This window comes from Mus caroli, unplaced genomic scaffold, assembly GCF_978045245.1.
Source record: "Mus caroli unplaced genomic scaffold, Mus_caroli_1 scaffold_7, whole genome shotgun sequence".
NCBI lineage: Eukaryota > Metazoa > Chordata > Mammalia > Rodentia > Muridae > Mus > Mus caroli.
In genome coordinates, this window is record NW_028227262.1 from 127,337,554 (window position 1) to 127,360,006 (window position 22,453).

Below are 22,453 nucleotides of genomic sequence, written 5' to 3' on the forward strand. Positions count from 1 at the left end.
TTTTTTGGTTGTTTTTTGGTGGGTTTTTTGTTTGTTTGTTTTGTTTTGTTTGTTTTGTTTTTTTGTTTTTGATGGTTTGCCACATAGCTCCTTGTCCCCAAGGGTCATCCATTTAACATCTTGAGTCTTAAGTGTTATGTGACCTCCTTGTTGACATGTGCGTCACTGAAACGAGGGCAGGTGGGCTGAGTTACTCTACGTTAGCAGATCACACTCATTTTTGTTTTAATGCTATGAATCGTCCTTGTGTTCCCTTAGCACATAAAGAATAATAAGGAAACGAACAAGTACGAGGGATGGCCTGAGGTGGTGGAGATGGAAGGATGTATCCCCCAGAAGCAAGACTGACGGGAAGGAACGAGAGGCGAGGAGGAACGCACTTTGACTCTGCAGGAGAGCGGTCAGGCAGCCGCTCTGTGTACATATTTCAGTAGCATGTGGCCGTCCAGGGTGTGCATGAGCAAGACCGTCTCTGTCGATTCCAGGATTATTTATTGCTAACAGAAATGGCTACCTTTCTGTAAATAGTCTTCATTGAGCCAATCACTGAACTATTTGTAAGCACATTTCCCTGAAAGTACAACGTGTAGACGACAATGGCAATAATGTGTTTTAATCCTAAAAGCATATTCAGGGGGTAACCACGCAGGTTGTACAGGACGCTGATATTTATCCTGGTTGCTGGGAAACCCTATCATGGAATAACGTGGCTTTTAGGGAGGAGATTTTGTTCGTATATGTGTCTCTGTATAAATATCTGGCATGTTATGACAGTATCCTTTAAATGAAAGAGATTTTTGGTTAGTTGTCTGTGTACTGTCACCTTACAGTCCGACTCCTGTTGTATCTTTTCACAGTCTTTATTTTTGTCTTTCCAAAGAAATCCAGAAATAAAATGTTTCACACGAAAATTTATATCAGATTTGTGAAAAGCACAACAGTTTTTTGTTGTTGTTATTTTTTTTTTAATAACAGTGAAGAGGAACATTAATGTAGGTGTCATTCCGAGCTCATTTTCTCAATTCTGTGTTAGCGGTGTGAATTCTGTGATTCTGTGTAAGCTGTGTAGAGTGAGCCTAGGGGTGGGATTCCACAGAACTGGGGGGCCAGGCCGAGTCCCTTCCTCAACCTAATCAGGTCATTCAAGACAACTGGGTCAGTACATTTAGAGTAATACAGGCATTTATCTGCTTTCATCGACCACATGATTTTAGAACAGGAATACTTGACTATCATAGCCTTGATTTGTAAACCAAGAAATTCTGTTATTTATTTCTAACTTTGTGATAGCAGCTGTTGCCTAAACGTGTAGCAGAAGCTTTGAAAAGTCCCAATTAATGTTTTTTTTAGGGCATTCCATGCCTATTGTATAGGTGACGTACATTAAATCCTCATGTATGGAATCACTTCAAATGCAACATAAACAAATGAAATGTTCATGCTGCCCTTTGTGGGATGAGGCCACACGTAAAATCTGAACCTAAAATTTAGGTGGTTTGTATAAAAATCTAAAAGCAGTATTTGCTATTTTGTTAAAAGCTAGAAGCCGTCCAGGTGTCCCCTTCTTGACTGTTACTGACCTGTGCTACTGTTTCTTTCCTCATTGAATGTAGTTCATAAGGAGATAAATAATCGTCTGTGCTCAGAGAAGTTTTGTAAACTTTAAATGTAGAGTCCTGGTGCTCCTGTACTAACACATCCAGCATGTATGGTTTAGCCTTTTTTTTTTTTTTTTAAATACAGTTCTAGGGATGGGAAAATAAATAAACATTGCAGGGTTATTTTTCTTTTTTAATACTGAATATAAGTACTCTTGGTTTGACATTGTGAATTTTTTATTTTTCATTTTTGTATTTGACAAAGCACTATACCTGTAGAACATCCCCTGAAATTCTCCCCTTTTTTGGGGGGTGGGGGAGATACATCTTAACATGTAAAAATTAAGTTTTTGCCATTCAACATAGTAGTATCATATCGCCTGGATATATTGGACTGTGTATGGAAGTAAAGTTGCTTGATAACAGGCTAACCCTTTGAGAGATGGCTTTTCCATTTGTATAAACTTTTGGGAGGGAGAAGACGGGTTCTGTAACTGCTGTGGTGCAGTAGGGTTTTTTTGGCCTGGATTCTGTCTTGTCTTGGTTATACCGGCTTAACTCTGGAAGCAATAATCAACTGTTTTACGTTCACATCAGCCTTAGAAGTGGAACAATGCTCACTTAATGTTGAGAACGAGTTTTCTTTATTAAAATCAAAACTCTTTAACACTGACGTGTAGTAGTTGCAGTGATGTGGTGGGGGGTCGACAGATGCACTTCTGCTTTGTTAGAACAGCAGAAGGAAGGAGACATAAGCAGATACCTGGGAACTGAGACAAAGAGAACCTTTCTAGTCTTCATTTTCATTTGGTTAATGGTGAATTCATTGTTCCGTATGTTCTGTTAGCCCTCTACCTTCCCCTGTCCATTTTAAGAGAAAAGAGAAATGTACTGTGCTCAAAGAGCAAAGGAGTTTACACTGGAAATACATTTGGTATCGTTTCCAGCCAATATGAGAAGGGGGAAATGCTTGTTGAGCGGGTAAAAGATTGGCCGCTCAGCCAATTCCTTCCACCTCTTTAAATATATACGAATGTGGCTCAGTAGAAGCCACAAATGGATTTTCCCACTTCTAAAGCATTTCTAAGATTTCTTTCCCTGTCCTTACGAGGATGGTTTTTGTCACAAGCCAGTGATCAGTCAACCCTCACCTCCGAAATCACTTATTTCTCCTCCTATTACTCCTCCATTCTTGAAACTCTTGGCATCAAATCAAATCAAGGGTTAAATGGGATGAAAACCCGGCAGCTACATTTGTAACTTGCCAGTTCTAAGCAAGAAGGAGCCAGTCAATGAACTGGACAGTGACCTCCTTAACCAGTGAAACAGCAACACCTGAGGTCATCCATGATCTCCAGTGCCCTGACTTTCACAGTCTGTCTCATTCATTACTTGGAACATCATAGGCCTTGTCACATGCAGAATTGGGTCTGCAACCCTATAGGTGGAACAACAATATGAACTAACCATTACCCCCAGAACTCGTGTCTCTAGCTGCATATGTAGCAGAAGATGGCCTAGTCGGCCATCATTGGGAAGAGAGGCCCTTTGGTCTTGCAAACTTTATATGCCTCAGTACAGGGGAACTCCAGGGCCAAGAAGTGGGAGTGAGTGGGTAGGGGAACACGGCGGAGGGAGGGTATAGGGGACTTTTGGGATAGCATTTGAAATGTAAATGAAGAAAATAATAAAAAAATTTAAAAAAAGAAAATCATGCAATCATCAGAACTAATGCACAAAAATATATCTTAAGAAAATAAAACTCATGTAAGAACTAGGAAAAAAAAAAGGAATTCAAGATTTAATGGTAGTCACCATTTGAAATCTAATAAAAGGACTCCACTTGCCTAGGAGTGTCTTTGCAAAGGTGGAATCTTCAGTGGGAATTTTGAAACTATTATTATTGCTGTTATTGTTTGCTTTGGATGTAGTTCTAAGCACATTTCCCATGATCTGTTAACCACCATTCAAATGCATTTCAGCTTACCCAGGACACGGGTACCACTGTGTGGAGATGGCCTGATATGAACAAACTCAGCCTAGGGACAAGTGAATTTTCTGCCAAGTCTTGCTTTTCTGTATCCCCAGTGGAACATGATGGCCCATTGCATGTCTACTGCTAAACAGAAATGTTACCTTCTGTAGAGATGTCCCTCCAAGCAGGGGACACTTAATACTCATCCCCGAGACTCAGGTTTTCACTAAGAGTTCAGTGTGGGTCTCAGTGTCTTAAACCTATCAAGTTTTGCATTTTATGTTTAGTTCAGTGCTGAGCATTGGAACAATTTAATCATGTTAGACACTGTCATCTGAACACGTTCAGTTACTGGGCAAGCCAGGAGTCACTAGTGCCTATAAGTTGGGACGTCCAAGAATATAGAATAGGAGGTTCAGTTGATAAGTTTTCTTAGGTGTGAGGGATGGGGTCTACGGAAGGTGCCCTGCCCCCAGAGGTTTCCTGCTCTTTAGCAGGGATCTGTGAGTTACTAGATAAGTGAATGAGCCTGTTCCTAGACTCCAGGCCAGAATAAAACTGAAAGCTAACAGAACTGTCCATTGTATACTTTGCAAAATGCTATTAAATCCCTTTATGGAAATATTCTGGAGTAGGTTCGCTGTGGTTCTAGATCCCAAAGCATGTTGGATATGGATACAGTGACAGGTATTGCCACAGCTACAATTTTGAGATTGTTTCTACTTTTTTGTCAGTAAAGTTTAAACTTGAGAAATAATAAGGTTGGTCATTTTAAGAGAGAAAAAGTCTTCAAGTTGGCAAGAGGACTTCTCAAGATAATGAAAGTTATCTTTGTGAAATTATCGTGTACTCATGAAATAGAAGATAGGTCAGAGACCATGTATCTACTCCATTGACTTCGGTTTCTCACTCTGCTGTCTTACTGTATGCAATTTTTATAGCAAAGAGCTTGAGAGGAGGAAATATTACTGTCCTGGGAGCTCAGGATATGGGGATGGCAGTGCGTAGGACAGGGGGGAGTGGAGGTTATGGGGCCGGGGGAGGAAGGAGATTATTCATTGAATTTCTGTGTCCCCTTTGCTTGCCTGAGAGTTTAAGTTGTATCGAAATATGCAGCAAAATAAAAGACTCAGTGAGGACATGGGTTTACTTTAGCTCATATTTTGGATACCCAGAACTAGGTAGATATAGATTATAACAACAGCTGTTAGGCTGTTACTAAGATGTTTCTTGGCAGCTGTGGAGGTCAGTCAACCCCTGGGCTAGACCGGCCATTTAACAGGGAATAGGCCGTCTTTACCTCACTACATTTGCTTCCAGTTCTTACAAGTCAGATGAAGGCTTCCCCATACTTTGCTCATTAAACACACACATAAGAAACTTTAGTCTGTGTTGACTTCATCCACATTTACTCTTATACTCTCATTTCTTTGCAAAGCTTTAACCTGGTGCAAACCCCTACCTCTGGTAGTTTTTCTGTACGTGAAGTTAATTCACTACAAATGACAAATGTTATCTATCTTTGTAAAAGAATACCTTGTGTAGCAATTGGCTATAAGGACATCAGTAAAGGTGTATTTATTTTATTCTGACTTAGATGATTTTATTTACTAAGATCATTTCTTCTTGGAAGATTGATAGATTCTTGGGTAATCGAACTGTGATCCCTGCTAATTTCAATCACTTTGAGTTCCTTAACCAAGTTTGTATAACCAAACAATGAAACATCTGTAATTTTATTTCCCTTACAGATTCCTCAAAGTTTACCTGGTTGTAAACCTGTTCCTGAGGAATTTGATACCATGAGATGCACAGTAAGCGTAGTGTGGCTGTGGAGGGCACAGGTGTTCCAGCTGGTCCATCCTGTGTGAGCATAGCTGGGTACTTGATAGGAAGTTACTATACTTACTTACCTCATCTGGGAAATGGAGCCACAGTAACGGTGCCTAATTTATGGAATTGTTATGAAGATTATTTGCATATGTATTTATACATATATTCATACACATGTGTGTATGAATGAAATTTATTCTGCCAGCTAGACAGCAAATGCTTTCAAGGTGTTTGCTAAAGTTAGGTTTGCCTTCAAAGGAAACGAGTCTCCCATCTCTGTGGCATACCACTATGGCGTCCCCTTTCATGATGTGACACACACAGCCCTGCTCGTCATGCAAAGCATGTTACACTTGTTGCATAGTGAAATTGAAATGAAAGCAAGGATCAGTACAACTTTGCTCTTCTTAGAAAGGTTTGTCTTGGGGTCTGTTTGTGGTTCTTGGGGGAAAGAGTTTGAACTTTTTTCTCAAATTAGCTTTGAAGACAGCAGTGCTCCCAGTAAGGGACTAATGACCTTGCTTTCCAGTCATTGAGGCCTTTCAGGAGGTGATTCAGAAACTATCAGTAACTCCTGAAGGCCTGGCACCTCTGCTTCTCCAGTGGCCAGCTCCACATCTCTCCTTCAGTCAATAATAACTTTGTTGAATTTTAAGGGTCACAGTTAAATGTTCAGTACTGATCTTGACATTAAATCTGTTCATATCGGTACTAACAATGCTTCAGAAGAAGTGAGTTTCAAAATATGTACTGTGAATATCACATAATTCTAAAGCTTCAAGGACATGCAAAGTCATGGCATGTAAATATGTATAATGACAAGTCTTTGTTATCGGTATAATGTGTGTTCCTTAAACATTAGAACAAACCAGATACCATCCAATTTGGGGGTAGGGAATGCTGTGGTCGTTTATGTTCAAAAGAATGAATAGGTTGTAGTGTGCTGTTACCAGAGAAATGCTTTCCATATTCCTCATCTAGAGGATGCAGATCATGCTTTGTTTACTACAATTTTCCTTAATTAAAAAAAAAAAAAAAAAGATAAGAGTCTCACTAAGTAGCTCTGGCTAGATTTGAACTCACTCTATAGACCAGACTGGCCTGGAACTCACAGGGATCTGTGTGCCTCCACCTTCCTGAGTGCAGGCATTAAAGGTATGTGTCACCATACCTGGCTTAATTTCCTTTTACGATGATCCTTTCTTTCCTATTAGTTCCAAATCTTGAAAACAAGGAAAGAAACACCCCCAAACCTTAAACAAACAGTGCATTACTGGCACTGTTCCTTTTTATATAATCCACAAGGTCTGGGTTTGATTTTATTTTGGCAGTGAGTTCTACGTGATGCCAGACACCACAAACATCATTAGAACGAACTAGATGTAAAGCTCTGTTGGCTGTGGGCATTTAAATACCTTTTCCTGGTAAACTAATGCCCCGGCTTTCCTCTACACATAATCCCCTCCTCCCATGCCTCAAACTGTTTAAATTAGTTGGACTTAAAACCTACCACCCAGCAAGGGCCCAGACTGCTATTAGACAAATATGAATATTTGTTGATCACCCCCCAGATCCCTATTGTCATTGTGATTGCCTCAGATGCGAACACATTTAAACCAGTCAGTGCCAACATCAACCCAGAAGATCTTTGCCAGAGCTTTTGGGAAGGAAACTTCCCTGTCTTGGAAATATCCAACTAGATAATGAACTAGTTTTCTTTAGAAGACAAGCTCTGAAAGTGTCATCATGTGACCAAGAGAAGCGGAGATGGAGCTGCTGGGGGCTGGGGGCAGGGCAAGAATCGGAGGCACACAGCGACAGAGCCTTACATTCAAGACAATGCCAGAAGTCAGATGAAAGTCCTGGTCAGAGCCAAGTCAAAGGACTAGGGTGGCCATTTGCTGATAATGCTTCCTCCGGTGCCAAGCATTTCTGCGTCACTGTGTTTTCCTTGATGTCCTTGTCAGTCTAGTCTGGGTTTATTGTTTTTTGCAACATAAAGATAGATGATGACTCAAGGATGACTGCAGGGGTGGGGCCAAAGATAAGAAGGAAAAGACCCCAGATACAGCTTGGGAGTGAGAAATTCTTCTTTGGCATCCTAGAATGCACAACCAAATAGGCTTTGGGTTTTTAATGCACAAAGACTGAAGGGTTAGCAGCTATCACAGAACCAGAGAATGACCCAGTTCTCAGTTGATAGGGTAATGGGAAGTTTTCTAATTCGTTCACTGCGGTCTTCCTCTCTTAAAGTAAAAGGGTGATTATGTTCAAGGTGGATCAAGTAGAGTTACTTTGTAAAAAAGAGCAGGAGAGCGCCCCACCCCCACATCACTAGCCAGAGAATAACAAGAAATGAGAAGCAAGTCTTTCAAATTAGCTCTGTATTTGTTCATTGGCCACGCCCACATTTGTCACTTAGCAAATAGCAACTGTTAGACTTTAAGGGTCAAGAGTAAACATTCAAATCGCAATTTATAACATCAGAATTGAGAAATCCTCTAGAGGTTTGCTTTTCAAATTATTGCTTAATGTTGGTTTAAAAAATTAATAGTAAATAGATCAAAATCTTTGATAAACATTGATCTTATTAATAAGAAAAGGTTTATCTTTTTGTGTCTATTCTGAACTTAGAAAAACTATTTTCCATATAATCTAAAATATTTAACAAAGTATAAAAGCATAAGCCTTTACAGTAAAATACAACCTAGACACAGCCCTGTGATACTTTGCTGGGTATTTTTGTCGAATATGAACATATACATGTGGATTAAAGTAAGCAACGGGTTGAGGGTTTAGCTCAGCAGCAGAGCACTTGTCTAGCAAGCACAGGACCCAAGTTCTGACCTTAGATCCACCCATAACTCCCCCTACCCCAATAATGCAAAGAAAAGAAAAAAGAAAAAGGAAAAGGAAAAAAAAGAAAAAATAGCACAGCATTCAAACGGCAACATTGCATAAAATATAATAAATACCCAGGGTATCAAATTCAACATTATTCTGGCTTAGATTCCCTTTTCCAGCTAAAACCTCTACTGTGAAATTTAGAGTAAGAAAGCAGAGCTAAGGTTGAAAAAAGAATTCAATTACTCTGCCTTCTGAAATAATACGATCTTCAGTGTTTTGTAACATACTTCAATCTATAGCACAGGAAACTGTCATTTTCAAGACAGCCATGGCTATGCACAGAAATCCTGCCTCAAACTTTTTTTCTCTTTAAAGAAAACTGTCATTTTGACAAGAAATATACATCCAGGTAATTGCCTCCATTTCCCCCTTTCCAATGTTCTAACAAGGAATTAGTAGTATGAAAAAAATCAAAAATTATTCTCATTTCTTGATATAGTCTTATTATTCTAGTACTTTCAGACTTTAGTGATAAATGTCTTTACGTCTTTATGTTACATAAGTTAAATACTGTATTTACAAAATATAAAACATTTGAAGTAAAACACTATACAAAATACTGTCTTTACATCATTAAGGCTGCTGTCTTTATTTCCTTCCATTTTCCTCAATTCCTCTTAAGGATTCTCCCAGTATACCACGACAGAGTGTTTAAGAATAGAAACTGGTCTACAATAAGAAAGACAAATCCGAAGATTTAAAGTCATTTAAGCTTTATATGTCTTCCACTTACCCCAGATAAATCTTCTTGGTTAAAGACACTTAAAAATCCAAATCATGTCTTACTTTGTACGTTTTGAGTATATTTATTACTTAACATCTTTAAAAAGACTTTAAAAGAGATGTTGTATCTCTGAGTGGGGATTCCTTTCAGTGGCCCTTCTTCTGAAGTGTATGGAAGTGCAAGTAAGCACCCGCCGCGTAGTTCATTTTCAGCATCTTTTGTCTACGCACAAACAATATCATTTATCCTATTAAAATACTAGAGGAAAATGCAATTCATGTATACTGCTCCTTGCTCCTATAAGAGGTGTCTTTTAAAAATGATCAATGTTCACCAATCATGACTGATTTCTGTAACTGTGTCCCCAGTCTAAGATCTTATCCCGAACCTGGACCAGTTCTCTGGAATAACAACTTTTCTCTTCTCTTCTCTTCTCTTCTCTTCTCTTCTCTTCTCTTCTCTTCTCTTCTCTTCTCTTCTCTTCTCTTCTCTTCTCTTCTCTTCTCTTCTCTTCTCTTCTCTTCTCTTCTTTTTTCTTTTCCTTTCTCTCTTTCTGTCTTCCTTCCTTTCTCTCTTTCTTCTTTCCTTTCTTTCTTTCTTTCTTTCTTTCTTTCTTTCTTTCTTTCTTTCTTTCTTTCTTTCTTTCTTTCTTTCTTTCTTTCTTTCTTTCTTTCTTTCTTTCTTTCTTTCTTTCTTTTTCCACATTGCTTCAGAAACAGATTGATGTTCCCTGTATGCCAATGTATATTCCCCAAACCATCCAAAGGCGACTGCCAACCTTTTCAACTTTAGAATCCCAAGCAATCCTTGGGATCAGCTTGTGATTTGAAGTCTGCCAGAAAGAAAGAAATCATAGACTAGCCCAGGGGTCTGGGAACACCCTTAAAGGCAGCGACTTCCCCAGCAGTGCACAGTAGGGGTGCCCTCCAAATGCCAACACCACACCTTGGTTGCTACTGAAGTGGCTCATGCTAGGCTGGACGGAGAGGTTACTTACACGTGTGGACATCGGTCATACTTTCACACCTCCTGCAGCGGACGTAGCAGCACCAGATAAACTTACACTCACATCTCTCCACGTGCCTGACTACATGGGTGTTGTAGCCTCGGCCACAGCAGAGGAGGTTACAGCCATCCGCGCCTCCTGATGTCCGGTTGCACTCTCTGCCCTGGGTCCCAGGAATCCCCAGTTTCTTGTTCTCCACGCAGTAGTTGGGAGACTTATGAACGTACAGCAAGTCATCCTTGAGAATGGGGGTCTGCCTCTGGTCTTTTTCTCTCCTGCGCATTTTCCTCTTGGTTTTGTCTGAGATCTGGATGCTGTTTTCATATTTATCCTTTAAAACATGCCCAATCTTTTCAAAAGAAGACATAGTTTTCCAGCAGGTTTTCACAGCACAGGAGCCGGAAACTCCGTGGCAGCGGCAGTCCACAGACATTAACTTGGCGACAGCCTAAAACCAACAACGATTGTGTTCAAATGTCATTGGTGCAGTGTTTCATTCAACAGCAGAAACAGTTAAAACTAGCCACTCAAGTTTCTTACGCTTTCGTCCATAAAAATGATGGTTTGAACATAAACCATCTTTAAGGTTGTTTAGAGTTCAAATATTTTGTCATTTATTTCTGTCTAAATGTTTTGACTCTACACAGAAAACCTTCCCACACTACATTTAAAACAGCGGGGGAATGGGGGTTGGGGGAGTGCAGAGGGTCTAGCCTGAAGGTTTGAGATGGATTCCTGGGAAACCATATGGTAGAAGGAGAGAACCAATTCTTTCAAGGTGTCTTCCTGACACCCATATGCTTTGTGCAGCATGGCATGAGCATTAACCACCTATACTAAATAAATAAATGAATGAATAAATAAATAAATAGCTATATAAAATCTGTAAAATATATTAGTGTCAGGTCACCTAGTTTTGCTACTCACCAAAGATGGTCTGAAATCTCACACATTTGCAGGGGGAGGGGTGAGAACGGATGATGCTACGTGGCTGCCTACATGTTTCCGATACCATTTAAAGTCTTGCTATTCGGAGTATGGTTCATGGATCACTAACTCCAGCATCCCTTGTAAGGAATGTAGGCAACCCTGGCTCTCAGTCAGGGACAGAATGAGAAGCTACACTTTAAACCGGAGCCTCGGGAGATTATCACACAAAGCATTAACAGGGCGGTTGCCTTCAGCTTTTCCACTGCACACATGGAAACATCAAGAGAATTTTGCAAGTAACTAGTTTCTCACACTCTTGAAATCTGATTGGCTGGGGTGAGCTGTGAACATGACATAGTTGGTACCTTGTTGTGACACATGTTGAATCTAGTGAGTCTTCCTAGGTTTGGTCACTATAAAGTCAGTTACATGACAGGGTAAAGTGAGAATGAGACCATGCTAAGCCCTGGCTATAGACCACACAAGCAGCCTTGCCTCGAGTTAAAGGAGACGAAACTAGAGTGTGGTGGCTGCTGACAAATTCCCCCACTTTTCTGGAAAATTAATTGAAAACATAACTTCAGTGCTTTATGGATAAACAGAATTATCTTAACATGAAGAGTAAGAAGAGGAGAATTGCCTGGAATTGCAGTTTTGGGGAGGGTAAGGCAGAAAGGCTGTAAACTTGAAGCTAGCCTGGGCCCCAGGCTAGTGAGCCCCAGGCTAGCCTAGGCTGCAGAGGGGGATCTTGTCTGAAGAAAAGGAAAAGATGCCCATGTTAATATAATTTTAAATTCATTTCTAAGGGTGGAATTCAGCTTATACAGCCTGGGGCACTAAATGAAGCCACAAACATTTGTAGTAGCCCCTTGTTTGAGGCTTGCTAAGGTCTAAATGCTCCTGTCTTTGATGAAGTTGGTGTATGAGTTAAGACGAATTTTTCAATGCACCTAAACTAACAATCAAGAGGGTTCTAGTTTTAGGACTCTGAGCTCTTACAGAGGTCAGTATTCAACATATGGCAGAGCAGGTTAACAGATCATCAGGACTAGTTGTAGAGTTCACATTCTGTCAACATGTTAGGGCAAAATGAAAAATTAATCTACCCAATTCAGTGAGTTAAAAATTAAGCAATTAAATAATTTCACAAAAGCAGTTTAAATTCTACTTACAGCTCTTATCAAAACTACAAAATGACCAAGGCTCTATTACTACTGAGATGTCTGCTGAAGGGCATTTTTCTAACAGTCTAACAGTCTAACCACAAAGAATATTTCAAACTATTGTACTGCAGATTTAAACGAGAACATATGATATTGATTTGTACAACGTTTAATACTTCTCGGTAGCATTTAAAACAATCAATAGAACAGTACTCAAACCCTGTCCTTTATAGAACATATGATATTATAATTCTTATTCCTAAAGCTCCTAAACTAATAATTACATTTATTTCTTAGTACACAGAGCGGAACCACCCTATTGTGATAAAAGAACAACTTATTGAATAAGATATGGCACATAGATAACCTGATTTATGACATTTGATATTTGCAAAATACTTGCTTCTTTAAGAGATCTATAGATAAAGTTTAACATGCAGAAAAAATGTTTAAAATTAATGCAATCAGTGACCTTTGTTCGTATTTTAAGTGGTAATGGGTACGGAAAGAAAAAAAATAAAAAGAACTCAGTTAGTGTAGGTAATAAAATAAATTGTCCGAGAAGCCCAGACCTGAGAGTAAGTGTATGTTTAAACCAGATCGGCGTTCCTGATAGTCATCACTTGCTGATTTAAAGCTGCCGTCCCTTCAGGTCAGGACTGAGAGAGAGCCCAACTTCCTTTTACTCTCTACTTTAGACATGGGCGTTGTTGGTTTGCAAAGCACCAAAGACAGAGTGGATGGCACGTCAAATAAATGACCTTTGAACTGTTCACTCACACAAAGCAGTTTTAAAACACCCGCAGTGGCTTTTCTGACTGAGAAGAGGTGACAGAAGCAAAGTCACTGCTGGTGGGGTCAGCGCCTCCCTCCCAAAGCCCAGAAGCTGACGGGCTGTCCTCCAGCTCAGGCATAACTCTGTCCCAGACAGTGTGAGTCCACCCAACTGCTTCATAGTTTGCAAGAATAAGAAAAGAGACTTGCAAATTCGATTTTGTCAGCTACTAAGCTTAAATTAGGATTTTGAGGGATTTTCCTACTCTAGAGAACAACTCTTTTTAAATCCCAGTGTTCCTGAATTTCCACTATTATGTTTTTAAACTTTTAGTTCTATGACTTTTAATCATAATTAGCCCTAATGTAAGTAGAAGAAATATTCTTATATTTTTGGTTGTGAGCCTAGCATTTAACGGCTGAGCCATATCTCCAGCCCAGAAATAGTATTCTTATCACAGATGTGACACATACTTTTTCTCTCCAAGAATTTACATATATAAATGTACCTCGAGGAGAAGAATTCACACATTTCACATGTCATTTGTCCCCATAATATTCCAGAGATAGAACTCGGAATTGAAGTTGAGCAGGACAGTTACTGCTTGGAGAATTTTATGAAACGAGGAGTTTCAGGCTACACACACACACACACACACACACACACACACACGGTTCAACTTTGCCCGCATTAGTGTTTCTTGGAACCGATTTTCATAGATCACGTACTTGATCTGGTTTTATAGCAAGAAATTCTTTTTATTTAATATGTAGTTAATGAACAAGTACTTAGCTGTGATTCCAATTTTATGGAAAAATAAACAGCGTGGTTAAGACACTTGTCTTACATAAATTGGTGATATATGATATAAAGTCTTTGTAACTCAGCAAGATAATCTTAGAAAAACAGAGGAATGAAAGCGGAAAAATAAGTATATTTAAAGATCTTGCCGAAACTCTCCAAAACGGGTGCCCTGTATCTTCTCTGCTGCGGTTCTTAATTAACGTTAAGCAGCTAGTATGGGCTGCAGTGGTTGCTTGATGTTTTCTGGTAACTGGAAAAGAGAATAGCAACCAAATGGATTGTGTGCGGTTATGGGAAAATTCCTTTCTCTCCTCTATTTGAGTTGTTAAGGTTTATAACAATGGTAACAAAGGAAGGTTTTGTTAACTATTGCAAACAGATGTGCCCATTTTGTTGGCCATAGTGTAAACAATGGGAGAGCAATTAGGAAGGTGGCATTTAATCTGCAGGGGTTCCTCATGGAAGCTTTGGGTTGGTAAGTTTCTAATGCAGTGAATTAGGAAAGATATATCCCTGCAACTCCATGCAAAAACAGACACCACCTAAGAGATGGTTTAAGGACTCATTGCCTCCCAGTTTTAAGTCAAACTTAATGCAGATTATTTTCTACACACTGCTTTATCCAGACTTTCCTAGGAATGGCCAGAAACTGGCGTGGAACATTTTGTAACCAACAATTCATTGTGTGAGCCGTGAGAGGACCTGTTTGATTTAGGAACACTGCGAGTTAGGATTGGATGGATGGATGAGCATGTAGCGTTCCTATTCCTCTGACCGACTTCATCTCTTTCTACCCCCCAATACATTTGAACCTGCTGAAAAACAAGACACGGTTGTGTTGTTCAACTCCATATAAATATTCTCGAAACAGGTCAATGAAAATTTGGGGTCTGCCCTGCCCACTTCGTTGAGTCACTCAAAAAAAAAAAAAAAAACAAATTACGGGGTAGGAAAACTTAAAAGTTTATGAGGTAGACATGGTAAGAATGGAAATATTTTCAGCACACCAAAAGAAATACCCATAAATATTCCAAGTCACATTATTCCCAGAAGTTCTGCCCCGGGAAGACATCACATCATTCTCTCAGCCAATCACCGCCCGGCAACATTATTCTTGGAGTCATAACTTTAGGAATGGTGTCAGAAACCAATTGGGAATCAGAGTATTTAAGGTCAGCGGTTAGAAAATCATCTATCCTGCTCACAGTACAACTAAGCGCCAGTACCCACATTTCTCTGAACGCTTTCCTACAGTTTGAGTTTGGGATTTTGAGAGTAGAAAAAACCAGCTCAATTGAATGCAGACCTTAAACTTTGCTCAGAAAAATATGCCTGACAGATCAAAATCATAATGGCCAATATTAAAAACTGAGTCAATTTCTCGTCTATGTTAGAGAAACCTGCTTTTTGTTTATCTAGACTTTTTTTTTAATGCTACCAGTGGAAAGAAAAATACAAAAATATTTTGAATTATAATACCTCTGGAGAAAAGACCAATAAAAACACCCTCAAAATAATGAGGTAAATGTTTTGTAGTATTTTAGGATTTTACCTAGAACAATGTGAGTGAAAAAAAAAATCAGTAAAGGAAACTGAAATTTGCACAAAACATACCCCTCTGAATGTACAGAAAAATGGTGAAAAAGCTATGTAGTATGGAGAAACTGAGTTTCCCCAGCCAATAGTGCAGTGTATTAATATTGATGCTGAACAAAATTAAAACGTACATAACCATTTAAGAAAGTATTAACAATGATAGACTCTCATATTGCTACCTAATTTGCAATTGCTAGCATTTAAAATGAAATAAAACTAAATGTTATTAATAAAACAAATTTTCTTTAATACAAATGTTTTAAGGTCTTCCATAAGCTCAGACCCAACTTTCTTTAAGAGTTAATCATAAGATGAGCTTTTGAGGTTTTTGTTTTGTTTTGTTTTGTTTTGTTTTGTTGTTTGTTTTCTTTTTGGTGAAATATTTAAATCACTATCAAATTGTTTAAATAACAACTAATAATGAATACTTATGTAACTGTTTTCTCATCCTTTAAACATAGTGATTTGATGCACCCTGGTGATTTTTTTGAGCAAAATGCTAGAGTTTAAAGGAACATAGGTTAATTGCATTTAACTTCTTTCCTATTAATATGTTAGAAATAGCAACTATTCCTTTATTTAAAGTCAGTCAGCATCTCAGTCTTGCTTTCACAAGGAGAAACCTTAGGCATGCAGTGCTGAACATGAGCATCTGGGGAAAAGGCATGCAGCTAACAGCGGTGCTGAACAACAGCAACTGTTAGCAACAGAAAGTCCACTTCTGAAGTTCCTACATAAACTATGGGGGACTGTCATAGCCTCCTCACGGAGTAGTCTTGTTTTCTACTTTACCTGTTTGAATTTCACGTTCAAATGAAATGAAAATGCAGATGTAGATTTGTGGTAATATTTTACTGAGACTTCTAGCTTTTTAGTATTTTCAACGAAAGCAAGCAGTTGAATAAAGAAAACTGGCTGAAACTTCCAAGCATTGTGAATGAGCCTCATTATTCGCTTGCCAAAAGCGTAAAAAACAAATGCAACATATACTTTAACTGTTCCTAAGAGATACTGCAACTTGTCTGAATTTACTTCAGGAAGCTGTTGAAGTTTGGCAATTCACTATAACTTTCCCAAAAGACTAACATTTTTATGAATACATATTTTCTGTGACATAATAAACTTTTTAAGACAGACACATTGACATATAGTGTATATTATTTTGAATTTCCAATTACCTGTCAATTTTCCATAAACAACTTTTGCTGAACAAAAAAATAGTGGTTGTAGTTTCCTTAAGAACACTTATTGGAGAAAAATATAAACCTGACAACATATTAACACATTTAAGAATTGTTGTCTACTAAACAGTAGATTTAAAACAATAATCAAAATTCATATGAGGGGATAACACATGATTCGGCCCAATAAATGATAGATACAAATCTCATCCTGGAAATGCCAGAAATCAGTCTATCTGACAACCAATAAAACAACAGGAGCATGTATATCTTTTATTTAATAATGTTTTGATATACAAAGTGCACCAACATTAATACACGCTGCTGCAGAATTCAACTCATATTAATGGTGTTTGTCTAAATGAAACCAACACAGTCAATGCACACCCAGGAAGGAACAGCTGCCTATTTTATTTCTTATACTGTCAGCGTTTGACTCTTAAATCATTGGCATGGATTCACCCGGAAGCATTAACTGCAGTATTATTTACCCAGCGACACTAAAGTTTTATTCAATTTCCTAATACATACCTGCCGCCCCGCTTCGTTGTTGTGCAGATTCATGGCTAGCAGGACTCTGCTTTCTTTTCCTGTGGTGTTTCTGATGGGAAGATCTAGAAACTTTCGGCTGAACCACATGCCGTACTGGACATCATCAGAACATCCTCCCCAGTGCCAGCCTTCACTTGGTGAGCCACCATTCTGCAAGGTGGTATCACAGGAGCATTCGGTCATGTTGCCTGCACTGCATGACCTGGTGACAGAGTGCACCAGGCCCGCTGCCATGATGGCATAAATGAATGCTGTCTCCTTGGTGCCTAGGAAGAAAACATTGATGAATGACAGAGCCGGCCCTTTCTGTTGACATTCAGCCCTAACCTAAACCTCTCACTTGCTGTCTTAGGAGGCAATCAAGTTTTTCAAGCGTTTACAATAATGTGTGAATATTTGGAAAGGAAATCTACTATCCTAGATTTTTTTTTCTTTTTTTCTTTTTCTTTTTTAAAAAGCAGCATTATTGGTCTGTATTCCACATAGGGATGACACGTGCCATATGGTCACCCACTCTCCTCGTATATTACAATTCATGTTTTTAAACAATGTGTAAGCTTCACTAGTACCTGCCTTAGTGGTTCATAGCTAGAAGTAGCTTATTAGTACACGCTGAATGTAAATCCTTTATATGGACAATGTAAATGGGCAATTAAAAAGGAAACAGATTCCGTATCTTTTTTTTTTTTTTTTAAAGTATGCTGCTTTCGCAAAATACAATCAGAAAATTTTGGTGTGATTTTTCTTTAAATAGATTCTATGCAAACTAAAATTAGCAAAAATCAAGACAACTGGTAGATACATATTCGTTTTCTTTCACATCAACGATAAGGTTTTAAAGCGGGAGAATATGATGAATAACAATCACTGGTATTGAGTTGTTAACATTTTACACAGTGCAGTGCAGCTGGCTTTATAGTCATATAACTAATGAGAAGAAGATAATTGAAAACTTGTAAAAATGCATTGTTGTGGAAAAGTATACTACTTTGAAACAGTTGCACTTTGTACTCCATCAGTAAAGTTGGAGTTAAAATCTTTGAAATCGAATTTCCATTAAGACGTTCATAAAACAGACTCGGAAGGCCTCAGCAGGCAACTGTTTTCTTTCCAGATGTTTAGATTGGAATAGAAACTGCTTCACGCCCCTTGTCCAATAAACCTTTTCGGCAACGAATGCTTCTGCATCTCAGCAACTGTTTAGGACACATTCTTTCTCTTATTCTTTCTTTCTCCTCCTGGTTCTTAGCCCTTACCCAACCCCCACCCCCAGGCCAGGGATCCTTCAGCATCACTTGCCAGACAAAACTCAGAGCTGGGATGCACAGCTCTGTGGAGGCGCGTGCAGAAACTGAGTGGAGAAGGGTCAAAGTGCAGTACGAACGGAAACGAACTTTAAAAAACGACAGCGCATCTTTCAGTGCCTCGGGCCTAAAACTCCTACTTTGCTAATATCTCAGGAAGCGTCCTAGCACCACCATCCCCGCTAAGTCAACACATCTGTAGGAAGAACTTTTTCTTTTTCCACTGCACTTTCCCCGTACCGCAGAGATAGCTCCCGCCCGGTTAAGGAGAGATGGAAGAAACAGAAAAGTGGGGGACGCAGAAGTCGCACTCAGGTGACAGTCCCTTAAAAAAGAAAATCACCATTGTGCACTAAACCTGGTGTTCCCAGGAGTCAGTAAAACGCGTGGCTGTGCTTCAATTGCCACTTGTCCGCAGCTCTGGGCGCCTCAGAGCTGCTTAAATCAAAGCAGATGCGGCTGCATCATTCCCGGCTGTAGACCTCATGTTTGTCCAGCTGGTCACCCACGGAGCGGGGCGCCATGGGGTCCTAGGGGTCGATGGGCTAGGAACTCAGTTTTTCTGAAACTTTGGCAGGGGCCAGGGGAAGCAAGGAGGATCGCAGCCCTTCTAAGAGTCCTTCTGTAGATCTGGGACGTCCCTCCCCAGGCCGCACCTGCACACTGGGGGCTGGCCCTTGTTGCCCCAGTTCCCCCCACCCACCCCCACGCCGCACCAAATGTTCCATATTGAAGACCTTGCCAGCACCGAATTGTGCAGGCGCTATACACTCTATCGAAGGTACACGCAGAAAAGCTGTCGACTTGTATGTCCCACCATCCCCGAGGGTCCTGGTGACTCACCGCTACTCAGCTCATAGCCAAAGAGGGGGGCTGTGGCGAGCTGGGTGGAAGTGGTAGTGGCGACCATACAGTTCCACCTCTCGTGTCGGAACTGGCTTCTGCACTCCTGAATGCCCAGTCTGGCGCCCTCGCGGATGCTAGGCAGCAGGTACGGTTTTCTCTTGCACAGCTCCTTCTGGCGGCTGTTCAGCGGCAAGTCGGCGCAGCCCAGCTTCTCCGGTACCCCGAAAGAGGCGATGCCCAACCACCTGTAAGACGCGGCGCCCCTGAGGTAAGCCTCTCCCCTTTCCCTCCCCCACCCCAAAAGCGTTCCTAGGGTCTCCACCCCTTCTCTCCCAGCCTCAAGTTGAAAGCCCACTAGTACGGGTCATCCCTTTGACCAGCCACCCTATATGCCTCCACAGAGCCCATACTCACATCCAGTTGCCCTGGGTTCCGCAGGGGAGCAGCGACAGCACAGCTGCCCACAGCGCACACAAGCTGGGCAGGGCCAGGAGCGCCGCTCTGTCCATGGCCCACGCATGGAGACCCCCAGCCCCAACCACTCCTCTCCTCTCTCCTCTCTCCAGAGGCCCGCAGGGCCTGGGGTCAGTTTCTTAGCACCCAGTTGTTCCTTGCTCTCTTTCCTCTGGAAGGTAACATTAAACAGGGCAGCAAGGACAGAGACTACCAGCAGTCCCCTAGGCAAGATAAGGCGGAGAAAGTAGCCTAGGGTCCTCTGGCGCAGAGGTGAGTATGAGCTGGAGATGCGGGAGCTTCCCTCACTTTCCAAGGTGAGAAACTTCTGCTGATGTCTCTGTGTCTCCATCGCCCCAGGCTTCTCCTCGCATCTCCTCCCCCCCGACCGCGCCTGGAGTCTGATTGGCTCAGCAGCAATCCTGTACCTCACCATCTGGAAACTTCAATGTCTCATTGGCTAACAGTGGGCTCTGCGGGGGGCGCTCCTGGGCTGAGCCTCCGTGACTGTCTAACTAGACCTGGGAGTGTCATGACCTTTCCTCCTCTCACAATGTCCTTAGAGGAGGTCACTGCGAGATTGAGTCAAGCGGAGAGCAAAGAAACGATGAGCACGTCTTAGCATCCTTGAGAGAAAATCTAGCCACGTCTAGATTTACCCTTTGAGTAAAAAGGGTAAAGGTGGGGGGTGGGGGGCCCGAAGGGAGGTGAGGAAGCACTCTGCTCTTCTTTCTTGTATTTCTCACTGGTGAATTATCTTTATAAGGTCAGAATTGATACCACAAAAAGCTGATCTTTCCACCCATGGCAGCGGAGAAGATAGGCGAGAAGGGTTCTTTTCGTGTCATTTGGATACACATTTATTTCCAGCTTTCCATCAAATTTCCCCGTATTTTACTTGGGTTCTGTGATGGCTTTTCTCATTTGTCTTATTTCTGTAGCTTTTGAGAGCACAGGCTTTTCTAAGGGGGGAAATGGCAGGCAGACAAATGGGTGAGAGCTGACTAGAGCATTCATTCCAAATAGATGAGCGCTGTCCCTACCCTCTTCTGACCTACAATGACCCCACCCCCCACCCAAGGATACCTTCCACAGAGCTACCGAGTGGAAACAACGACAACAGAAATCCTGCACCCACACCAACTGCATGCGCAGACCTATGGAAGTTTGTGGAAGTAAGAGCCCTTTCCACCAGTGTAAAACCCAGCCAGGCAGCCAAATCTAAGGCCAGATGAATTCTGATCATCAGTAACAGAGATTATAGGTAAATGGAATTGGCAGCTTAGGCTTTCACCAAATGTACTTCAGAAGCAGGAAGGGTTCTGAGAACTAGTAGTCAGAGTTTTGTCTTCAAGAACCCTTTGAAGGTGCCAGGAATATGCTTTGTTGTGGTATCAGAGAGTCCTGCCTCCTCTACTTACAGGCACAGGGTTTCCATCACCTGCTCCCAAGAGGACATCTGGAATGTTAGTAAACTCTCCAGGTGCTATCATCTCAGTGGGTGACCGCACTTAGCCTCATCACTGAAAGGCTTGGACAGCTTTTGCTTGCTTCTAATCCTCGGCCTCACTTAAGGTCAATCAAAGCTCACTCACACACCCATCCTGTCCCATTCACTCCTTTATCCAGCAAGCACTGCGCGCACACTACGTACCAGGTCCTAAAACCACACTGTAATTTTTAGAAAGGCAAGTTGATGATAGGGTATGGTTACTGATCCAGAAATATTTTGGCTAATAGCTAGTGGCCTCTCTGAAAGTCGGAGCCTTTATCCAAGCCCACTTTATCCTCTAAGCCTCTCCAAGAAGGGACCACAGTACACCCATAGCTGTTCCACAGCCATTGGTCCCGGAGCAGCAGATAGTCTTTTGAAGCGCAGCTCACAGAGTGAATTAACGTGATGAGGAACATCCCGAACAGATGCCTAAGTGGCCTAAAGGCTGAAAATAGAGACATTTCTTCCTTGTAAGGGAAACTGGAGAGGGTGCAATCTTGGGTTTGGGTAGAGGGTGTGGAGATTTAAGCTGATTTTTAAAGGCCAACTGTGTTTGATTTTTTTTTTTTTTAATTCAGAAATATATATTGAGACTGCTTTGGGTTAAAATGTGAGACTGGCACTGAACCACACAGCTGTAGAGATCATAATTTACTTGACAAAACAGACAAGTAAACTCACAATTACATTCTGATACAGTCAGTGTGGGAAGTAAAGTGTGCCGTGAACACACAGGATAATCCAGAGTTGTGGGCCAGACGGACGAGCCTGCTGAATCCTGCCTTCATGTTTCCTCTAGGGATCCAGTGCTGCACAGGCATTCTAGGGATCCAGTGCTGCACAGGCATTCTAGGGATCCAGTGCTGCACAGGCATTCTGCTAAAGCCTTGGGAGAGACATCAGAACATGCCATTTAGGGAATCAGCCCACCAGCACAACATTTTCAGGTCCAAGACACTGTCCTATAGTGTCTCTTTCATGTGGCCTAGGGCCGTGGTGGTGGTGGGGGTTGCGATTCTGTGTGTGCTTTTATAACAAAGTAGACGTGTCCATTAGTTCACCCAGCTGGAGGGGTACACTTGACATTCAGTGAGCAGACAGGTGAGTGCCAGGCTCTGTGAACTTTCACAAGTGAGAGCCTGTTATATGCCCGCAGATTTTCTTTTACTCCGTCTCTTTCTTCTTTTCATTAAAAAAAAAAAAAGATTTATTGTTATATGTAAGTACATTGTAGCTGTCTTCACACACACCAGAAGAAGGCATCAGATCTCATGACAAATGGTTGTGAGCCACCATGTGGCTGCTGGGATT

General features: G+C 41.0%; 2 protein-coding genes across 3 annotated transcripts in view; one reads left to right on the forward strand and one right to left on the reverse strand.

The window, feature by feature from the left end:
• Positions 1-2,265, forward strand: part of Fam3c (FAM3 metabolism regulating signaling molecule C) — a 55,338-nt gene extending 53,073 nt beyond the window's left edge. For both annotated transcript variants that reach the window (XM_085840801.1, XM_085840800.1), the window contains exon 10: positions 259-2,265. In XM_085840801.1, the coding sequence (XP_085696927.1) occupies positions 259-348 (90 nt within the window). In that variant the 3' untranslated portion in view covers positions 349-2,265. The remainder of the gene's footprint in view (positions 1-258) is intronic.
• Positions 2,266-9,670: 7,405 nt separating this feature from the next.
• On the reverse strand, positions 9,671-19,947 carry Wnt16 (Wnt family member 16). The gene is made up of 4 exons (XM_021165682.2): positions 19,609-19,947; positions 19,192-19,439; positions 17,024-17,310; positions 9,671-10,491 (listed from the first exon to the last, which is right to left on the reverse strand). The coding sequence occupies exons 1-4, from the start codon at positions 19,701-19,703 to the stop codon at positions 10,027-10,029; spliced, it is 1,095 nt and encodes a 364-aa protein (XP_021021341.1). The 5' UTR covers positions 19,704-19,947; the 3' UTR covers positions 9,671-10,026.
• Positions 19,948-22,453: the final 2,506 nt, after the last annotated feature.

Bases quoted from the DNA above. Each gene is read 5' to 3' on its own strand.
- Wnt16 (XM_021165682.2), bottom strand. From the start codon at position 19,703: ATGGACAGAGCGGCGCTCCTGGCCCTGCCCAGCTTGTGTGCGCTGTGG. The intron at 19,440-19,608 runs GTGAGTATGGGC...CGCGTCTTACAG, and splicing joins GGAACCCAGGGCAACTGGAT to GTGGTTGGGCATCGCCTCTT. The intron at 17,311-19,191 runs GTGAGTCACCAG...TTTTCTTCCTAG, and splicing joins TGGCTATGAGCTGAGTAGCG to GCACCAAGGAGACAGCATTC.